General features: G+C 39.0%; 1 protein-coding gene across 8 annotated transcripts in view; it reads right to left on the bottom strand.

Annotated features, from left to right (window-relative positions):
- The window catches only part of plekha1b (pleckstrin homology domain containing, family A (phosphoinositide binding specific) member 1b), a 59,295-nt gene that overhangs the window by 7,968 nt on the left and 31,382 nt on the right, over nt 1-19,945 (bottom strand). For 7 of the 8 annotated variants that reach the window (XM_078413548.1, XM_078413549.1, XM_078413547.1 and 4 more), the window contains exons 5-11: nt 17,279-17,376; nt 13,808-13,942; nt 12,024-12,161; nt 9,591-9,659; nt 5,979-6,043; nt 2,116-2,179; nt 330-419 (exon numbers count right to left, since the gene is read on the bottom strand). In XM_078413548.1, coding sequence (XP_078269674.1) covers nt 330-419; nt 2,116-2,179; nt 5,979-6,043; nt 9,591-9,659; nt 12,024-12,161; nt 13,808-13,942; nt 17,279-17,376 — 659 coding nt within the window. The remainder of the gene's footprint in view (nt 1-329; nt 420-2,115; nt 2,180-5,978; nt 6,044-9,590; nt 9,660-12,023; nt 12,162-13,807; nt 13,943-17,278; nt 17,377-19,945) is intronic. The other variant, XM_078413553.1, reaches the window with a different exon arrangement.

Here is a 19,945-nt window from a genome sequence, read left to right as displayed (position 1 = left end):
CACCATCTCTAATAAGCCTCCAACTTTTTTTTAAATTGCGTTGCTTAATCGAGTGTCTGCAGATTGTTATTTATGAATCAAAGATGATGGTCAATAAGTCATAAAATAATAAAAAAAAATAGCTGAATGGTTAATTGTTGGCTCCCCAGGTTATTAATTTTCTCAAATAAATATAACAGCAAAGGAACTGCTATTATCATCTAATGATTTTGGTGGAAGGTAGGGGTGGGTAGAGAAAAATTAAAAGATAAAATGATTCAAGATTACAAAAAAAATGTTTGCCCCAGTGGTTTCAAACATTTCCAGAAGAAATTAATGGACAGACATACAGAAGCTGCAGATCTTCCAGGACCTCGTTGTGCTACTATTGCGCCAGATATTGCCTTGATCCAGTTGTGCATATCTTCAGGGCTGTCAGTCTGGAACAGTATTTGCACAAGGTACTCATTATAGTAGCTTTCAACATCTTACAATAAATACAAAAGCTAGTTTTCACTTTCAAATTAGAGGCTATATTTTCCACCGTACAAGTTCAATAGCATTCATGAATAGCTATCCACAGATTAAATGAAGTTCTTATTATACGGCTATTTTCTAATTGCTGATAGATGCAAATTCGATACAATTGAAATCTGCAAAGTAATTTGCAACAGAACCCTAGATCGGCTTTCTGGAATTACAATGTCTTTAGACCATTTGATCATTTTTTGCGCAGGAAAGGTTTGTTTTTTTAATCCTTTTACAACAGGCTTTTAAAAGTATTGGGCAGAAAAACAAATCTACTTGTGGAATAGAGCAGGCCTTGCAGCATCTTTGAAGGGATATGGATAGTAGAATTTTCAGGTCGAAAGAATTGAGGGGAGATGAACAATATAAAAAGTGGGGGGAGAGTGGATGGGCCAAGAGCTGATATGTAATAGTTGGATGCCAGTGTAGAGCACTGGATTGGTGAAGGGGAAGAGGGATGGGGATTAAAGAGAAGTGGAGAGCTGGAATATGTTTTGTGGAGAAAAACAGAGGTGGAATGCGAGGTGCAGTTCCTTCAGTTTGCATGTGTCCACCAAGGCCTGCTGGAGCTCCGGGCTGCTAATAATTTTAAGTCCTTCCCATACCGACCTCTGTCCTTGGCTTCCTCCATTGTCACAGTGAAGCCCATTGTCAGAAGTCCATTGGCTTCCTCCATTGTCAGAGCAAACAGCACCCCATATTACGCTTGCATACCAATGGTATGAACATTAAATTCTCCAAAGTCAAATAAAAATTAAGCACATTTCTACCACTACAAAGTTACCCTGCTCATTTCCCCTCGTTCATTACATTCACATCCCATCCCAGAGTCCCATATTTCTCTTTTCTCATCTTCCATCCATATCTATCCTGCTTTACATTTCACTCCTTTTTTGCCTTATCTAACATCCCCTTTTCCTCCTTTTCACCTTTAGCCTTTGTTACTTATTCCACACGTCAGCTTATCTCCCCGCTTACCTGCATCAGCTAATCTCCCCGCTTACCTACCTATAAGGTTTGCCCCACCTCTTTTCCAGATTTTTCTACCCAACACCAATCAGTTTGAAGCAGGGCTCTGACCAGAAACGTCATGTTAGTTCCTCCGAATATGAAAAAAAGTTTTATGATAAGAAAGTGTTGGACATGAGGTAATTGCAATAAATGCTTGCCTTGGTAGCTTCAAACACACACCATAAAGATTTTTTTTTTAAACGGCTTACCTTAGCAAAAAGGAAAAGCTCCAAGTTGTGGCACAAGTACTAAATGGAATTTCATGCTAGTTCCCTTGTGGTCTGGCTACCACCCCTCCCCCCGACTATACTTTGGGTGATGTGTGATGTTATTGACAGATATGTTAAAAGCCTTACTCAGGTGTATATACAATTCTCGCAACAAAATAATTGGGAATATTGCATAAATGGTTGACATTAAACATCTAAAATTTACACTTAATTGTTTGCCTCCTTGGAAATAAAAACTGTCATTTATATACGAACTTAGATCTTGAGTTCATTCTGTAGGAATGTTATCTTGAATGAACAGTTTTTTTCTTTCAATTATTTGTTCACATAAAAAGTTACTTCAACTTAGTACAATTAACAATCTTACCTGAACATAAAATGTTCTAAAATTAGTTACCATCTCAAATAAGTTGTCACGTAACAAAATGTCTCTGCAATAGAAAAAATATTGATATTAATCATTTTACTTTGATTAATGTAGTTGTATTGCAATTTTATTCATAGAATCACAGGCCCTTCAGCTCAACTTGCCCACGCCGACCAACATGCCCCATCTACACGTCCCATCTGCCTGCGCTTGGCCTTTTCCTCTCCCAACCCGTCCTATCCATGTGCCTGACTGAATGTTTCTTCAATGTCACAATAGGACCTGCCTCAACTACCTCTGCCACAGCTCATTCCATACACCCACATCTCTGTGTGGAAAAAATTACCCCTCAGGTTCCAATTAAATCTTTACCCCCCTCACCTTAATTCTCAGAGTTTAATATTTGGACTGAGAATTTATAAAACAATACTTTTTAAACATTTCTGCACAGTTTTGATAAATCAAAACCAAATAATGTTCCATCCTTTGAACTGGTTTAAAGGGGACATACTAAATAGTTAATAACTTTGAGGTATTGCAATATTAGAACAACAACAATTTTCATGGATCAGCTAGTGCAAGGAGCTATTGGGTGCTCAATATAATTCTTAACCTATGTCCTCTGGTTCTCAATTCCTACTCTGGAAAAGAGACTGTGTGACTACCCGTTCTATTTCTCTCATGATTTTATACAAGTCTAAGATCACCCCTCATCCTCCTGCGTTCCAAGGAATACAGTCCTAGCCTGCTCAACCTTTTCCTATGGCTCAGACCCTCAAGACTTGGCAACATCTTCGTAAATCTTCTCTGCACTCTTTCCAGCTTGACAACTTTCTTATAACATGGTGCCCAAAACTGAACATAATACTCTAAATGCGACCTAACCAACATTTTATACAACTGCAACATGGCCTCCCATCTTCTATACTCAATGCTCTGACTAATGAAGGCCAACTTTCAACCAAAAAACATACCTGTACTCCTAGACCCTTCTGCTGTACAACACTCCCCAGAATCCTATCGTTTACTGTGTAGGTTCTGCCCTGGTTAGACTTCCCAAAATGCAACATCTCGTACTTCTCGGTATTAAATTCCATCAACTATTCCTCAGCCCACGTACCCCATCGATCAAGATCCTGCTGCAATTTTTAACAACCATTTTCACTACCTACAATTCCACCCACTTTTGTGTCATCTGCAAACTTGTTAACCATGCAATGTATAACAGGTATAACAGAGCTTTATTTGTCGTTCGGTACCGAAGTACCGAACGAAACTACATAGCAGTCATAGAAGAAGAAAAAAAGAACACAAGACACATAACCCCAACACAAACGTCCATCACAGTGACTCCAAACACCCCCTCACTGTGATGGAGGCAACAAAACTTCCACTCTCTTCCCCACGCCCACGGACAGACAGCTCGTCCCCGACCGACCCGCACAGTCCCCGCACCGGGCGCTGAAACGTCACGCGGCCGTGCCGGGCGATGAAAGGCCCGCGACCAAGCCTTGCGCAGCTAAGTCCCGTGGTCGAGCCACACCGGGCGATGTAAAGTCCGCAGCCGAGCCGCACCAGCGGTGAAAAGTCCCGCAGCCGAGTTGCACCGGGCGATGTTAAGCCCCGTGGTCAAGCTGCACCGGGCGATGTTAAGCCCCGTGGTCGAGCCGCACCAGCGATGAAAAGCCCCGCAGCCGAGCTGCACCGGGCACTGTTAAGCCCCGCAGCCGAGCTGCACCGGGCACTGTTAAGCCCCGCAGCCGAGCTGCACCGGGCACTGTTAAGCCCCGCAGCCGAGCTGCACCGGGCGATGTTAAGCCCCGCAGCCGAGCTGCACCGGGCACTGTTAAGTCCAGCGGCCAAGCCGCACCGGGATGTAAAGTCCAGCGGCCAAGCCGCACCGGGATGTAAAGTCCAGCGGCCAAGCCGCACCGGGATGTAAAGTCCAGCGGCCAAGCCGCACCAGGATGTAAAGTCCAGCGGCCGAGCCGCAGCGGGCGATGTTAGGCCCCGCAGCCGAGCCGCACCCCGCGCCGTGAGGAAGAGAAAAGTCCCCCCCCCCCCCCACACCACCACCCCCTCCCACACATACACAACCGAAAAAATATATATAAAAACCATCCCAACACCGACACACAACAAAAAAAGGGAAAAAAAAGACGGACAGACTGCTAGTCAGCCGCTGCCGTTAGGCGCCGCCACGTGTATGCTCTCATCCAAATCATTCATATAGATGACAAACAGCAATGGACCCAGCACTGACCCCCGAGGCACTCTACTGGTCACAGGCCTCTAGTTCGAAAAAGAACCTTCCACCACCACCCTCTGTTTCCTTCCATGAAGCCTTTCTATCCAGTTGGCTACCTCTCCTTGGATCCCCAAGTGATCCTACAATGCAGATCTTTAAATGCCTTGCTGAAATCCTGTATAAAGTGTCTATTGCCCTGTCCTCAACCTTCTTGGACACATCCAAAAAATTCAGATGTGTGAGACATGATCTCCCACGAACACAAAACCATGTTGACCATCCCTATTCAGCCCTTGTCCATCCAAATGAACGTTTATCTTGTCCCTCTGAATACTCTCTAGTAACTTTCTGACCACATACACTAGGCTCACTGGCCAGATCACGTTTCCCCGCAGCCCTTCAGAGGCACGACAAATGTCACCTTCCAGTCTTCCGGCACCTCACCTGTATTTAATGATGACTCATAAATCTCAGCCAGGGCACATGCAATTTCCTCTCTAGCTTCCCACAGTGTCCTCACATATATCTGATCAAGCCCGGGAGATCTGTCAACCATCATATGTGTTAAGACGTTCAGCACCACCTTGACAGTAATAATAACTCTCCTCAAGACACTTCTATTGACTACCCCCTTCCCCAGTCCTCGTGCCTTTCTCCACGGTTAAAACAGGCGAAACATTCATTAAAGACCTTGCCCATCTCCTGTGACTCCACACAAAGTTAACCATTTTGATTTCTGTGGGGCCCCATTCTCTCTTTGGTTACACTTTTTCCCTTAATGAACATAAAATCTCTTATGATTATCCTTAATATTAGCTGCCAGAACTATTTTCTGTCCCCTTTTTGCCCTCCTGATTTCCTTTTTTTAGCGTGCTCCTCTGTTCCCAAAACTCCTTCAGGGATTCACGTCAGTTTTTTTGCTTAGTTTAGAGATACAGCGCAGAAACAGGCCCTTTGGCCCACCGAGTCCGCACCGACCAGCGATCCCCGCACATTAACACGATCCTACTACTGGGGACAATTTTCACATACACCAAGCCAATTAACCTACATACCTGTACATCTATGGAGTGTGGGAGGAAACCGAAGATCTCAGAGAAAACCCACGCGGTCAAGGGGAGAATGTACAAACTCCGTACAGACAGCACCCGTAGTTGGTATTGAACCCGGGTTTCTGGCGCTGCAAGCACTGTAAGGCAACTCTACCTGCGCCACCGTGCCACCCTTGATTCCACTTGACCCCAGCTGCCTCAGGCTTCCTTCTTATTCTTGACGAGAGACTGAATTTCTCCTGTCATCCCACTTTCCAGACATTCCTTTTCCATCAAGCAACCTGCTCCAAACAACTAGAGCGAATTCGTGTCCAATACATTCAAAGTTGGCCTTCCCCTAATTTTGAATTTTAACACATGGGCCAGCTCTGTCTTTATCCATAACAGTCTTAAACCTCAATATTAGCTTCAAATTTCAGATAAGCTGCTACTAGTAAACTCAGCAGAATGGAAGAGCATAGACAACTTGAAATTTAAAGGTTTAGCAGCAGTTACGCGACAATTTATCGATCACTTAAGCGTGAGAAACATCGGTTCTTTATGGTCTAAATTAGAATATTGACCTTTGTTTACATTCTTGAACTTTATTAATTTCTTTAAGTGGTATACTACGAAGTGGTTCCTTGTCCTACAAGAGAAAAATAAACATTGCATTAAAATGGAAAACAAACCCGATACATTAAAAGTATGAAAATGATTTATTTTATGGATGTAAATCATCATTTTCAGATTTAATACAGTTTTGAACAAGAACTACTGTAACTATACATAAAATCTCCAATTCAAAATGCAAACCAATAAGTTCGCATAAAATGGTGTTTTGAATCTTAAATTGTCAAAAAGTATTAGATTAGCAATCTTATATAGCAGCTTTTGGGGATAAAAAAACGTTTACAACAAAATTATTCAATTTATACGTGCAGTCTACGTGGCATATCAGTTTGAAAACTATATGCTGGTAACTCTGGGTCAGCATAACATAGTAACAAAAAATCTACATGGATATTTAAAAAATCCACAAGAGTTTTAATTTTAAAGAAACAAAGAGGGTGAGCTTCATCACTTCTTGCACACATATATGGGTAGTGTACATTTGCAGAGTTTTTATGATACACCTTATGAGTTACGGTAATATGCCACTAAGGTTGCATGAAGGCAAGGAGCAACATACCAGCAAACAAGAAATAGTGATAAATCAGGCTTGTTCAACCCAATCACTCACATTAATCACTGAAAAGTCAGAAATAAACACTTTGAAAGTGAAAATTTGAGTTCATGAAAAGAGAAGTTTATTGTAATTCTTTTCAATTGCCTTGAGACCTGGCATAAATTCCTACTACCTTAAATTAGTTCCACATACTGATTGCTATAAACATTAGTCAAAGAAGAATTTAAATCAAACTTCCATTTCATCTTTTAAATATTCATTAAGTTAATCATAAATGTACTTTTAATTTACTTGATCAACAAAATATTGCAATAGAATGATTTTTCTGTGGAAACCAAGTGGTATTTATTTTAATCTCTGATCATGTGAATTTCATAACAAGCTCGACAGGTTTCAACTGGCTGATCGAATCAGTTAGCAGTTTGACGGTGCTTGTATAATGGGGAAATGGAATGATACCTTCTCACAACTTAACAAGTCTCAGCAGCGTTGTGCCAGACTCTCAGTGGCAATAACAGCTATACAAGTATTTCATGTCCATCTTCCACACTGAAATTAAACAGTCAAGCTTCACGATGAAAACTGAAGGTGAAAGATAAGCAATATTCCAAAATTCTGTGCATCAGAAAACGCTGCTGTTGTAAAAAGCCACCTTTGACATTTCTACAAACATTAACATTTTTAGAAAAGAACACATGCAGTTCATGTCCTCAGCATGTCCTAAAGTGCTTTCCAGCCAACTGGACCATGCAGTGACATTAATGTTGTAATATCGCAAAATTTAGCGACCTTCTTAATGACAGCAGGGGGACAAAAGCTAAGATGCAAGTCATGAAGTGGAATAAAGATGGGTCTGGACATGTTCAGAATGAAACTATTAAGCTAATCTCACCATAAATGTACTCCACAATTTGAGATTTGAAATAGGAAAAAATCATACACAGTTAAAGGGCACATTGTCAGATTTTATTAAAGGGTATTTTTATACATTTTGTTTCACCATGAAGAAATTATAGCTGTGTTTATACATAATCCCCCCCAATTCAGGGCACCATAATATTTGGGACACATGGCTTCACATGTGTTTATAATTGCTCAGGTGTGTTTAATTGCCTCCTTAGTGCGGGTATAAGAGAGCTCTCGGCACCTAGTCTTTCCTCCAGTCTTTCCATCACCTTTGGAAACTTTTATTGCTGTTTATCAACATGAGGACCAAAGTTGTGCTAATGAAAGTCAAATAAGCCATTATGAGACTGAGAAACAAGCTTAAAACTGTCAAGAGACATCAGCCAAACCATAGGCTTACCAAAATCAATTGTTTGGAACATCATTAAGAAAGAAAGAGTACTGGTGAGCTTACTAATCACAAAGGGACTGGCTGGCCAAGGAAGACCTCCACAGCTGATGACAGAAGAATTCTCTCTATAATAAAGAAAAATCATCAACACCTGTCCGACAGATCAGAAACACTCTTCAGGAGTCAGGTGTGGATTTGTTAATGACTACTGTCTGCAGAAGACTTCATAAACAGAAATACAGAGGCAAGATGCAAACCACTGGTTAGCTGCAAAAATAGGATGGCCAGATTACAGTTTGCCAAGAAGTACTTAAAAGAGCAACCACAGTTCTGGAAAAAGCTCTTGTGGACAGATGAGACGAAGATTAACTTATATCAGAGTGATGGCAAGAGCAAAGTATGGAGGAGAGAAGGAACTGCCCAAGATTCAAAGCAAACCGCCTCATCTGAGAAACAAGGTGGTGGGGGTGTTATGGCCTGGGCATGTATGGCTGCTGAAGGTACTGGCTCACTTATCTTCATTGATGATACAACTGCTGATGGTAGTAACATAATGAATTCTGAAATGTATAGACACATCCTATCTGCTCAAGTTCAAACAAATGCCTCAAAACTCATTGGCTGGCAGTTCATTCTACAGCAAGACAATGATTCCAAACATACCACTAAAGCAACAAAAGAGATTTTCAAAGCTAAAAAATGGTCAATTCATGAGTGGCCAAATGAATCACCCGATCTGACCCCAATTGAGCATGCCTTTTATATGCTGAAGAGAAAACTGAAGGGGTCTAGCATAAGCTAAAGATGGCTGCAAAACAGGCCTGGCAGAGCATCACCACAAAGATACCCAGCAACTGGTGATGTCCACAAATCGCAGACTTCAAGCAGTCATTGCATGCAAAGGATATGCAAAAAAATACTAAACATGACTACTTTCATTTACACGACATTGCTGTATCCCAAACATTATGGGCCCTGATATGGGGGGGGGGGGGGGGGGGGGGTGGGTACTATGTATAAACACTGCTGTAATTTCTACACTGTGAAACCAAAATGTATAAAAATGGCCTTTATTAAAATCTGTCAATGTGCACTTTAACCACATGTGATTTTTTCCATTACAAATCTCAAATTGTGGAGTACAGAGGCAAATGAATAAATGATGGGTCTCTGTCCCAAACATTATGGAGGGCAACGTATATATCCTTTCATCTTAAAAGACTGCTTTCATACTTATTGAATCAAATAATATTTAACAGGGCACCAAGGAGTTCAGGACAAACCTTGTGCAATTATTTAATCAATGTAAAATTAGTTTACTGATGCCAATGTATGATTACCTTATTTATGTTGGACATATCTCTCTCCTCTATTTAAATATCCTATTTATACAGGTTCTCTTGTCCTTGGAAGATAACCACTACTATTTGAAATTGGTGTTACCTACCGTGACAACCTGCTCACCACAATAACTTCATTTTAGAATTTCATTAAAATAAGTAAGCAAACCCTGCTTTAGGTTTACTTGGTTCCTGCATATTTGTCTACCCACTGCCAGGATTTTTTCTGTTGCACTATTTTAAGCCACCCTGTTAATGAAGATGCTCCAAGTAGTTCTGCTTTTGAATATTTGCGCGACTACGTGAACACAAGTTATTATTGAACTTGGGGATCATAAAAGTGCAAACTATTAAAAGATAAGTGGCATACCAGATCAGATTTGTAATAACTTATGGAATTTTCATCTAGTATGAAATATCTTCTTTTCCAGTTTTTCATCTGTAATGATAGAGACAGTAGTTAAAAATAAAGCAACTAAATTCCATAGTTCACAATATATAGCCATTTCTAGAATTTTACCTAACACTTGACTCAAGACTTCCATTTATATTTATATCAGATGTATTAGGTTTTGGTTGCCAATATGCTGTCTGCCTGAAAAAAATCCTTACATCATATGTACTAAGCCAAGTTGCAAACAAATTATAAATTTCTTTAAACAGTTCTCTATTTCCTCAATTCTCATCATTTCCCTTCAAACTCACAAATTATCCATGGTGTATTCAAACCTGTTTCAGAGAAGCAAAAGCAATAATAACCAATCATCCATTTAATGGTTCTATTAAAGTAGATTCCAAAAACAGATATAGGTCATACATACTTTCAATAAAAGGAATGTCATTAGTCATGTTTTACAGGTCCTTGGCACCACTGGCAAGACCAGTATTTAAAGACCAATCTTAAATGACCTTGAGAAGATGGTAATAAACCTCCAACAATACCAGCCAGGAATAAATACTATCCATACAATGGAAATGAATAATGTAGAACCACCAGCACCACAAGGTGTTGACTACATGCATGCCCTACCATTCAATAAGATAATGGCTGATATGATCCACTTCCAATTTCTCTTCCATTTCAGTTCAATTCCATTCAAAAAAAAAAGTCTACTTCATTAATCATCTCCAGCAGTCTGGACCCCACAACTCCAGAGATTTACCATCTTCTGTATGGCACAATTACTGTACACCTCAGCTTTAAAAGAATGGTCCCTTACCTTGAAACTATATCCTGCCATCTGAGACTGGTCCACCAATGAAAACCTCTCAACAAGTTACTTTATCATGTCTCCCTAAGATCTTGTATATCTCAATAAGATTACCCATCAGTCTTCTAACCTGGAGATATAATCAACATTTTTTAATCTCATCATGAATGACCCTCTCATTCCAGGAATTAGCCTAGTGAGTCTCCTCTGGAAGGCCTCCTACGCTTAATTCCTTTCTTAAATAAAGGGACCAATACCATACAAGGTACTCCAGGTGCAGCAACAATCTGTACAATTCTAACGATTTTTCTATAAGCTCTAATAACTTTATTACAACAGTCAATGTGAGTTTTGCCTTTAAGTACTTGCTTCATCTGTATTTCTTTTACATTTTATGCACAAAAACATCTTAATCCCCCTGTACTCCACTCATTTGCAGTCTCTCCTCAGTCTGTCATTCAATTCCTCCCACTGAACATCCATCACACTTTCCAACATTAAGCTCCACCCACTACCTATATCTGGCAGCACAGTACAATTATCTTCATTACAGTATATAATCTCAGTTACCTTCCTATCATCACCAAACAAATATCACCAAACATAAATACTCCCTGCAAGTCATGTATATAGATTTAAAATAATTCGAGGGCCAAGAATTGGGTAGTCAATTAGATAGATTGCTCCGGCCTGAAAAATACCCATTTATTCCAATTCAATCTTCTCTATGATAACCAGTCATGTATCCTTGTCAACACATTTGTCAGAACATGAGCTCTTATCTTTGCATACCAGCTTGTTATGTAGTATCCTATTAAATGCCTTTTGGAAATTTAAACTCATTGCAACAAGATCCTTTCTATTGGCTCCACTTGTTAAATCTTCCAAGAACTGCATCCAGAATTTTTGTCAATAACTTTCCATTCATAAGACCATGTTGACTTGTTTTCATTAAATTAAAGCTTTTTTAAAGGACTAGCTATATACCATCCTTGATTTATAGATTCCAACATCTTGCCAATAACAAATGTATTGATAACTGCCCAAAAGTTTCCCACTTTTTTGAACCTTTAGTGTCTTTATCAAACAGTATGGAGGAATATTGCTTGCACTACAGTGCAATTGTAGGCTTTCCTTTTTTGAAATGCATTGAGAGCAATTGCACAGGATGAAGAGGAAATTCATCCATTGTTGAAATGCATAAACGTTTTTGGGCAATTACATTCTTTGGAAAAACTCCATAAAATGGGGATGCTATCGAGTCACACAAATCCTTAAATTCAGGACGCAATGATTAAAATCTTGGTCACCTGCTGCAAAAAAACAATGCAGCAGATGGATTCGTAGCCGACATGGACGTAGAGCAAGGTACAGAGAACTAATCAGAATCTCAATTAGGCAAGTGACAAGAAAAAGCAGGAATTGGCCATTTTGCCTTCTCACTACATTTTTTTTTAAACAATCTTTTTTTGGCAGGTTATCTCAACATTAGAGAAAGATTAATACATAGTTAACACTTATAAACATATATGCAAACTTTACATAACCAAATATAACTGCAGTTAATATTTTTACATGCTCAGATTACTCACCACTGCTCCTTGTTTAACACAGTAACCATTCTTAATTACAGCTTGATCAGATGTAGGTTTGCCAATAAAATATGTTAGCTGACTGCGGGAATGTTTCAAAGTACTTTTGTCAATTCCTTCCAAAAATTCCATTCCCTCCTGTCAAATAAATTAAATTATCAACGTCAAATGGTATCTAAACTAAGATAACGCATATTATTGAACAGAAATTAGACATTTTTAAATTACTGATAAATTTATAGCTTAAAACACAAGGTGCTGGAATAACTCAATAGGTCAGGCAGCACTCTGGAGGACTTGGATAGGTGACATTTCGGATCTGCAACTCTATCCTTGTTCCATCTGAGGGGAGGGGGAAAATCAAGAGCAGAGCTGTGGGACACAGAGAAGGAAAGGGTGAGAAACCCCCAACAGCCTCCACACCCAACATATAATTTCTGACATTTCCACCATCTGCAAAGAGATCCCACCACATGTCACATCTTCCCAAACCTACTATTTTCAGCTCTGAAATTTTAAAATGTGAGATTCATAGAATTTTGTTAAAATGTATTAAAATACACAGAGCAAAGGCAGGATGCACAAACTTTGGAGGCAGAATGGCCTTGATTTCAGGGCTTGAGGGGCTAAATTGTCTACTCTTGATCCTGTATTTCTATGATTGAACAAGCTCTAACGTTATCTAGTAAGTTGAGCTCATACTTGAGCTAATCAGGGGAAACTTATGTTACTCAAACATACCCATAAACTATTTTCAGCAATCTTTTTGACTAAACATCTGAACCAGTAATTTATGAACTTCTGAGCTGAATTACATGCATGCCGTTGTAAACAAAAATGTTCTCCAAGTTATACTAAATAACGTTGATCTCAGTGCATCTTCCTGCTATATTTTGCAGGGTTTTTTTTTCTCATTTGTTTTTGAAATACAACGAGTATTAATAGAAAATTTATCTGTATCACATTGGAGATGGTTTACTTAGATTTAAAATGCCAAATATCATGACTATTTTCAGGAGAATTAGCAATTCAAAAGCATCTGAAGAGATTATGGCAACTGAGTTGATTTACGACAAACATATTTCTAACCAAAGAACATGTTTTATGTTTAAATCCTAGACTTTACTTTTGAGTGTTTAAAAGTGGATAATAAACCAGCACAGGCAGCAAATGAACCAGGCCATTACCTTTAGTGTTACAGTCCACAGACCTAAGGTTCATTGCAATATAAATCAGGCAAATAATTTTAAATCGCTACAAAATTGTTGCTTCGGAGATAGTGAAACCGCACTGGCAGTTGTATACAGTTTTAGCATTCTTGATTTATTAATTCTGAATGTATTAATAATCAGACTGTTGGATCATACTAATCACAATAAGGATTCAAAATGAAATGGTAGAACATAATGATCACTGAAGTCTGTGAATAATGTGCCTTAACTTCAGATAAAACTTTTCTCCTACAGTTCAGCCAATGTTATATTTGCACTTCCCACATCATGAGTGTCAGAGGAATACTGATAATTTTCATTTAAGTTATAATAACAATGTTGTGCTGTAATGAGATTTATAACCACTTGAACTAGATTAAAATTGCAAAAATAAATTCATGTGCAGCACAGGGTTTTGCAAATAATTATTTTGACTTTAAAAATATTGATTGAACCATTCTATTGAGGTAGTTTTTAGCCATAAAACTGTCAACTTTGTTGCACCAACATATATTGTTTTGAATAGCATTCCAATTTGCCAGTTAGGTTATACACGAGTATATTATTTTTCACCTGATTGGTCTGCGTTATAATTGGAACACCGCCAATTATTTCTGTTTTGTATGGTCCAGGCTTCCGTCCACATGGCCCCTCCACAAGACAATTTTGGTTATCCGTGCTCAGCTGAACATCTGCTGGTTTTGGCACCTACGTTCAAAAAAGGTTAGGACAGCAATACAATTAACGATGTGCATATTTATTTTACCCACTGGTTCAAAACATGTCTCAGAAGGGACAATCCAAGGTAAGTGATATTACCAACAAGAGTTGCAGTCTTAGCTAGGTCATAGATTCTGTACAGTTCAGAAACTGGCCATGTGGCTTACCATGTCCACACTGACTTTTTGCTGATCTGCACTAATTCCATCTGCCCACATTTGGATCATATCCTTATATGATCCTGAAATGTCCCGACCCAAAATGTCACCTATCCATGTTTTCCAGAGATACTGCCTGACCTGCTGAGTACTCCAGCACTGTGTCTTTCCTTCTATGTTTTGCCTATTTAAGTATGTCTAATTGTCTCTTAAACATAGTAATTGTATATTGTTCCATTATCTTCTTTGGGAGATGATATTAAGCAAAACAATTTTTCAACAGTAGTTGACATTGAAATATTCGTGGCTACTGAGAAAATTACCATCAGCTGAAGCACGATCAAGGGAGAAAGCAATAATGCGATCAAGAAGCTTTGAGGACAATGTACGTAACAAACCAATAATGTTCTAACATGCACAACCCTGGCAAGAACCCAAAGACGCATATTTTCCAAGAGATCAAGCTAAAGAGCCAATTGAGCAACAATTCCAGGTGTGTTTCTAAATCGTCATCTTTGTTGAAAATCTCTGCTAAATAGTAATTAATATCTGAATAACGAAAAAAACAAGAAACAAATAAGAACAGGATCCCATGACTGATCTTGTGTGGAGACCAGTTCTAGCCCAATTCCCTCAGTGCTCATAAATCAATCAACCTTGGCAATGAACATCCGAACATCTAAATATCCATAGCTTCAGGATTAGATAATTCCAAAGATTTACAACTCCTGTAAAGATTCCACTCATTTCAGTTCCAAACAGCCAAATCTTAATTTAAGAGCACACCTCACCGTTCTGGATTCTGCAACCCAAGCAAAAAGTCTTCCATTTACCCAGAATATCGCAATGAAATAAAGGAAGTGGAAGGGAAGGATCTTGGCCCAGAGAATGAAGCAACAGAATCAGTTGGATGGAGTTGAGAAAAAGCAAAGGGCTGAAATACTGATGGAAGCTGTCCAAAGCACTGTGAACTATGGTGGCATTGCAGGACAAAATGGAAATCAGAAAGTTGTGTGTGCATAATCGTGGGACAATTGCAAACTATGTATGGATTAGATAAATCAAATTAGCATTTATAAATTCATGGTATGAGATAGTTTTCAGGATTAATATTTTGGGGAACAGAGCTCTCAACATATCTTGCTGAAGATACAAAGCTGGGTGACAACTCTACAGGGGAGGAAGATGCACTTTCAGGGGGGTGTACAGGTTAAGTGAATGAGAAGGGAATGGTAGATAGAATGCAATCTAGAAAAAGTGAGATTGTTCATGCTGATAGAAAGAGGTTTTTTCAGTTCTTACTTCACAATATAATTTCTCTTTTCTCTAGTCTGCAAGGGACGAACATTAACTGTAGCTAACCTTCTTTGTATATATCTACAGAAGTTCTGGCAGCCTGGTTTTATGTTCCTCCAGAGTACTCTCTGGTTCTACTTTCCTTTCACAAATGGTGAAAGATTGAAAATGGTGTTCAGAAAGACCTGAAAGTTCTTGCACACAAATCACTTAATATTAACACGCAGGTAACACTGTACCCTGGCATCCATTGCAAAAGAACATGTACAAGAGTAGAGTCATCTTGCTCCATCTGGAAATACTGTGTGCAGGTATAAATTCCCTATCGAGGGTGTGTATACTTGTCATAGAGGACGCAAAGCAAAGTTCACCAATTGATTCCGGGAATAGTAGATATGTCACGAGAGAAAGGTAAGCAGACTGGGCTGCTCAGTTTGCGATAGGAAATTATCACAAATGCATTCTACAAACTCATCTTCCAAACTAGCCTGAGATCAAAATCCTTCATAAATTACTTGATTCATTCTCAACAGTGACGTTTTTCCTGGTGGGCCTGGATCACTCCCAACAAGTGCTACAGCAAATATTGGTTAGACTTGTGTATTTTGTACAGTCTGGTTACTACTCTTTTGGAAGGATGTGGTAGCAACAGAGACTGTAGAAGAGATTCACCAGGTTGCCTGCAATAAATGTCTGCAATTATAAGAAGAGATTAGATAGGCTGGGTTTATTCTCACTGAAACATTGGAGGCTGAGGGATGACTTTATAAAGGTCTATAAAATTGAGGCACAGATAGAATAGATAGTAAGAGTCTTGTTTCCGGCTGAGGGCACAGGTTTTAAATGAGGCCTGAAGGGCAAGTTTATCACACAGAGGGGAGTGATTGTAAGTAACAAGCTGCCGGAGATGGAAGAGGGTGGTACAATTACAACTTTTAAAAGGCATTTGGGCAGGTACTCATAAAAAGCATAGTAGGGTACAGGTCTAATGTAGGTAAATGGTATGAGCGTAGTTAGGCAAGATTAGATGGGCCAAATCAGCCAAAAGTACTATGTCATATACTATACTATCCCCATCCATACTAATTGTGCTTTCTGTTCTTCTGAGCTGATGCCATCCCTCATGACAGTCCTACCGCCACTCTCTATGCAGAGAAGACAAACATAAATAATCAAAATGATCCACAAATTCTCTCACTGATTTTTCCCGTCTAAAGACATTTTCCATCATTTGTTCTGCCATGTCTATCCTGTCTTTTCTATAGTGAAAAGATGATATTTACAGATTCCAACCATCAAACCTGCATAAGGACTTTTGAAGAACAACCCGTTTAATCCCACTCTGCCACTTAACTTCCAGAATTAAAATGTGTTTATGCATTTAGTATAGTTTATTGTCGGGGGGGGGGCGAGAAAAAAATAATCTCAGAGCATCTACAAAGCATCCATTTTCACAAATCCCATATTTCCCCTCAAGCAGTCCTATTGAATCCCCTATTTGCACCCCGTGCACACCCCCACACGATGCTCCCACTGCCCAACAGTGCACAGGACAATTTTAAGTGAACAAGTAACCAACCAGCTATCAAATATTTGGTATATAGAGGGAAACCAAAACACCCCAAGAAAACCCACGCAATCAAAGGGAAAACATGCACAAATACAGAACCCAGGGTCAGTTTCAAACCTGGGACTCTAGAGTTGCAAAACAGTATTGCAACTGTGCCACAAATAAATAAACCGGTCATTGGAAACTCATTAAAATGTTAACATTCCAAAGAGAGTAGGTAATCTAGTTGCAAACAGCCCATGTATAGCCAGTTATTATTTAGTATCGTGTTATACCGACACATAAATGAGCAATACTTACTGTGATCTTGGTGGCTTTGTTCAGAATATTCACCCATTCAACCAAGTCTTGCTGATCATTAGCCTGAAGAAAGTATTTTCTCATCCCTGCATTAATGACTGTTAGGACACAAGTAGAGTTACACACACATTAGTAAAGTATTGCAACTATTAATTAGTTACTGTTTAGGTTTATTTCTACATATTTGATTATTTTTAAGACTAGTGTAATGTTTTATGGTAAATATTGGCAAATAAATGTCAAAATATACATTTTTTTTAACCTCGGTACATGTGACCAATATGATCCAAATCAGAGGTATTTATGGTAGAGGCAACTATGTCATGTTCAATCATTAAAATTCTCTCAACTCAAAATTAGAGATTGGGGTATATTCTGAACAGAATACTTTATTGAGAGTTTATCATTGCAGTTCGCAAGCAAATGCAATGTATAATATTCTGATGCAGGTCCGTGCTTGGTTATCAACCAAGACATTATCTGGTATGCAGTGTAGACGGAAGAGAACACCACATTACTGCAAAAATTTCTACAGATTTCTGTCGAATACAAATATCTGATGGACTTTCTTCTGTGTACTTTCTACATATGTTGTGCAACATATCTGCACAAAACACTAAAATACGTACTGAATCTTATCATCCATGAAAATTTCAAGATCCTACAGGTTAACAAGAATCTCAAATAAGATGTAACCCACCTATGTTCAACTGCATAGTGGTTTGACACTAACATTAAACTTAAACAACATGAGCTAGCTTAATGAAATAAAGTATTACACTATGTTGTTATATACAGTGGCAGAGGTATTTACTCCGTCATGGTATTTTCAGTCTTGCACAATAATCCTTTAAATAAAGCTAACAAATCAGTGTCAAAACAATTTTCACATCTAATCGACAAATTATATGCTGATTAGTTCATCTATTATAAATAAGATTTCAGAACTGGCACTAGAAGCTGTAATGATTTTCTCGGAAAAAGTTTTGACAAAAGCTATAAAAAGTTCCATGATGCTGGCAGGTAGATACCAAGCAATTTTCTCATAAAACAGGAGACAAATTTGCTAAATTGCAGTTTTCTCCACATTTGCCATGTCATTCTCAATTTTGACAATGGCAGTTTGTTTCAACCTGCTACCGAGATGCAGTCACAAATTCTGAACATCTGTACAAGGTTAAGTGTGTCTAATTAGGACATGGTTAGGACAGAGGTCATTAATTAAATGAATCCATATAACTTCAAAAATGCATGTGCTTGATCTGTAGGATATGATGCACCTTTGACCTGCTTTTCAATGCTTGTGTCAATCTCACAAAAAGCCTATAAATGTGCACAAAAATACAGTAAGATCGCTTCCATCTTATCCTCCTACACCCCATGCCATCACACATTCGGGTCCCAATTGCTTCCAGTTATATGTTACATTCAAGATTAACCTCCAAACCTGATCTATTCATCATAAAACACACAAACATACAAATGGGCACACCATGGAAATGGTTACATATTGGCCCAAATAATGCATCTCTACAGCCCGCAGCTCCAGGGACTACTGGAATACTGGATTCAAAGCATTGTGCTGGTTAGAGTGAGAATACATGCCAATACAGTGCCCTCCATAATGTTTGGGACAACGACCCATCATTTATTTATTTGCCTCTGTACTCCACAATTTGAGATTTGTAATAGAAAAAAAATCACATGTGGTTAAAGTGCACATTGTCAGATATTATTTATGGCCATTTTTATTCATTTTTGTTTCTCCATGTAGAAATTACAGCAGTGTTTCTACATAGTCCCCCCATTTCAGGGCACCACAATATTTGGGACACAGCAATGTCATGTAATTGAAAGTAGTCATGTTTAGTATTTTGTTACATATCCTTTGCATGCAATGACTCCTTGAAGTCTGCGATTCATGGACATCACCAGTTGCTGGGTGTCTTCTCTGGTGATGCTCTGCCAGGCCTGTTTTGCAGCCATCTTTAGCTTATGCTTGTTTTGGGGGCTAGTCCCCTTCAGTTTTCTCTTCAGCATATAAAAGGCATGCTCAATTGGGTTCAGATCAGGTGATTGACTTGGCCATTCAAGGATTGACCATTTTATAGCTTTAAAAAACTCCTTTGTTGCTTTAGCAGTATGTTTGGGATTATTGTCTTGCTGTAGAATGAACCGCCGGCCAATGAGTTTTGAGGCAATTGTTTGAACTTGAGCAGATAGGATGAGTCTGTACACTTCAGAATTCATTATGCTACTACCATCAGCAGTTGTATCATTAATGAAGATAAATGAGCCAGTACCTTCAGCAGCCATACATGCCCAGGCCATAACACCCCCACCACCGTGTTTCTCAGATGAGGCGGTATGCTTTGCATCTTGGGCAGTTTCTTCTCTCCTCCATACTTTGCCCATGCCATCACTCTGATATAAGTTAATCTTCGTCTCATCTGTCCACAAGACCTTTTTCCAGAACTGTGGTTGCTCTTTTAATTACTTCTTGGCAAACTGCGACCTGGCCATCCTATTTTTGCAGCTAACCAGTGGTTTGCATCTTGCAGTGTAGCCTCTGTATTTCTGTTCATGAAGTCTTCTGCGGACAGTGGTCATTGACAAATCCTCACCTGACTCCTGAAGAGTGTTTCTGATCTGTCAGACAGGTGTTTG

This window comes from Rhinoraja longicauda, chromosome 16, assembly GCF_053455715.1.
Source record: "Rhinoraja longicauda isolate Sanriku21f chromosome 16, sRhiLon1.1, whole genome shotgun sequence".
NCBI lineage: Eukaryota > Metazoa > Chordata > Chondrichthyes > Rajiformes > Arhynchobatidae > Rhinoraja > Rhinoraja longicauda.
Note: the sequence above shows the minus strand (reverse complement) of the source record. Positions and strands in the feature narration are given on the sequence as shown.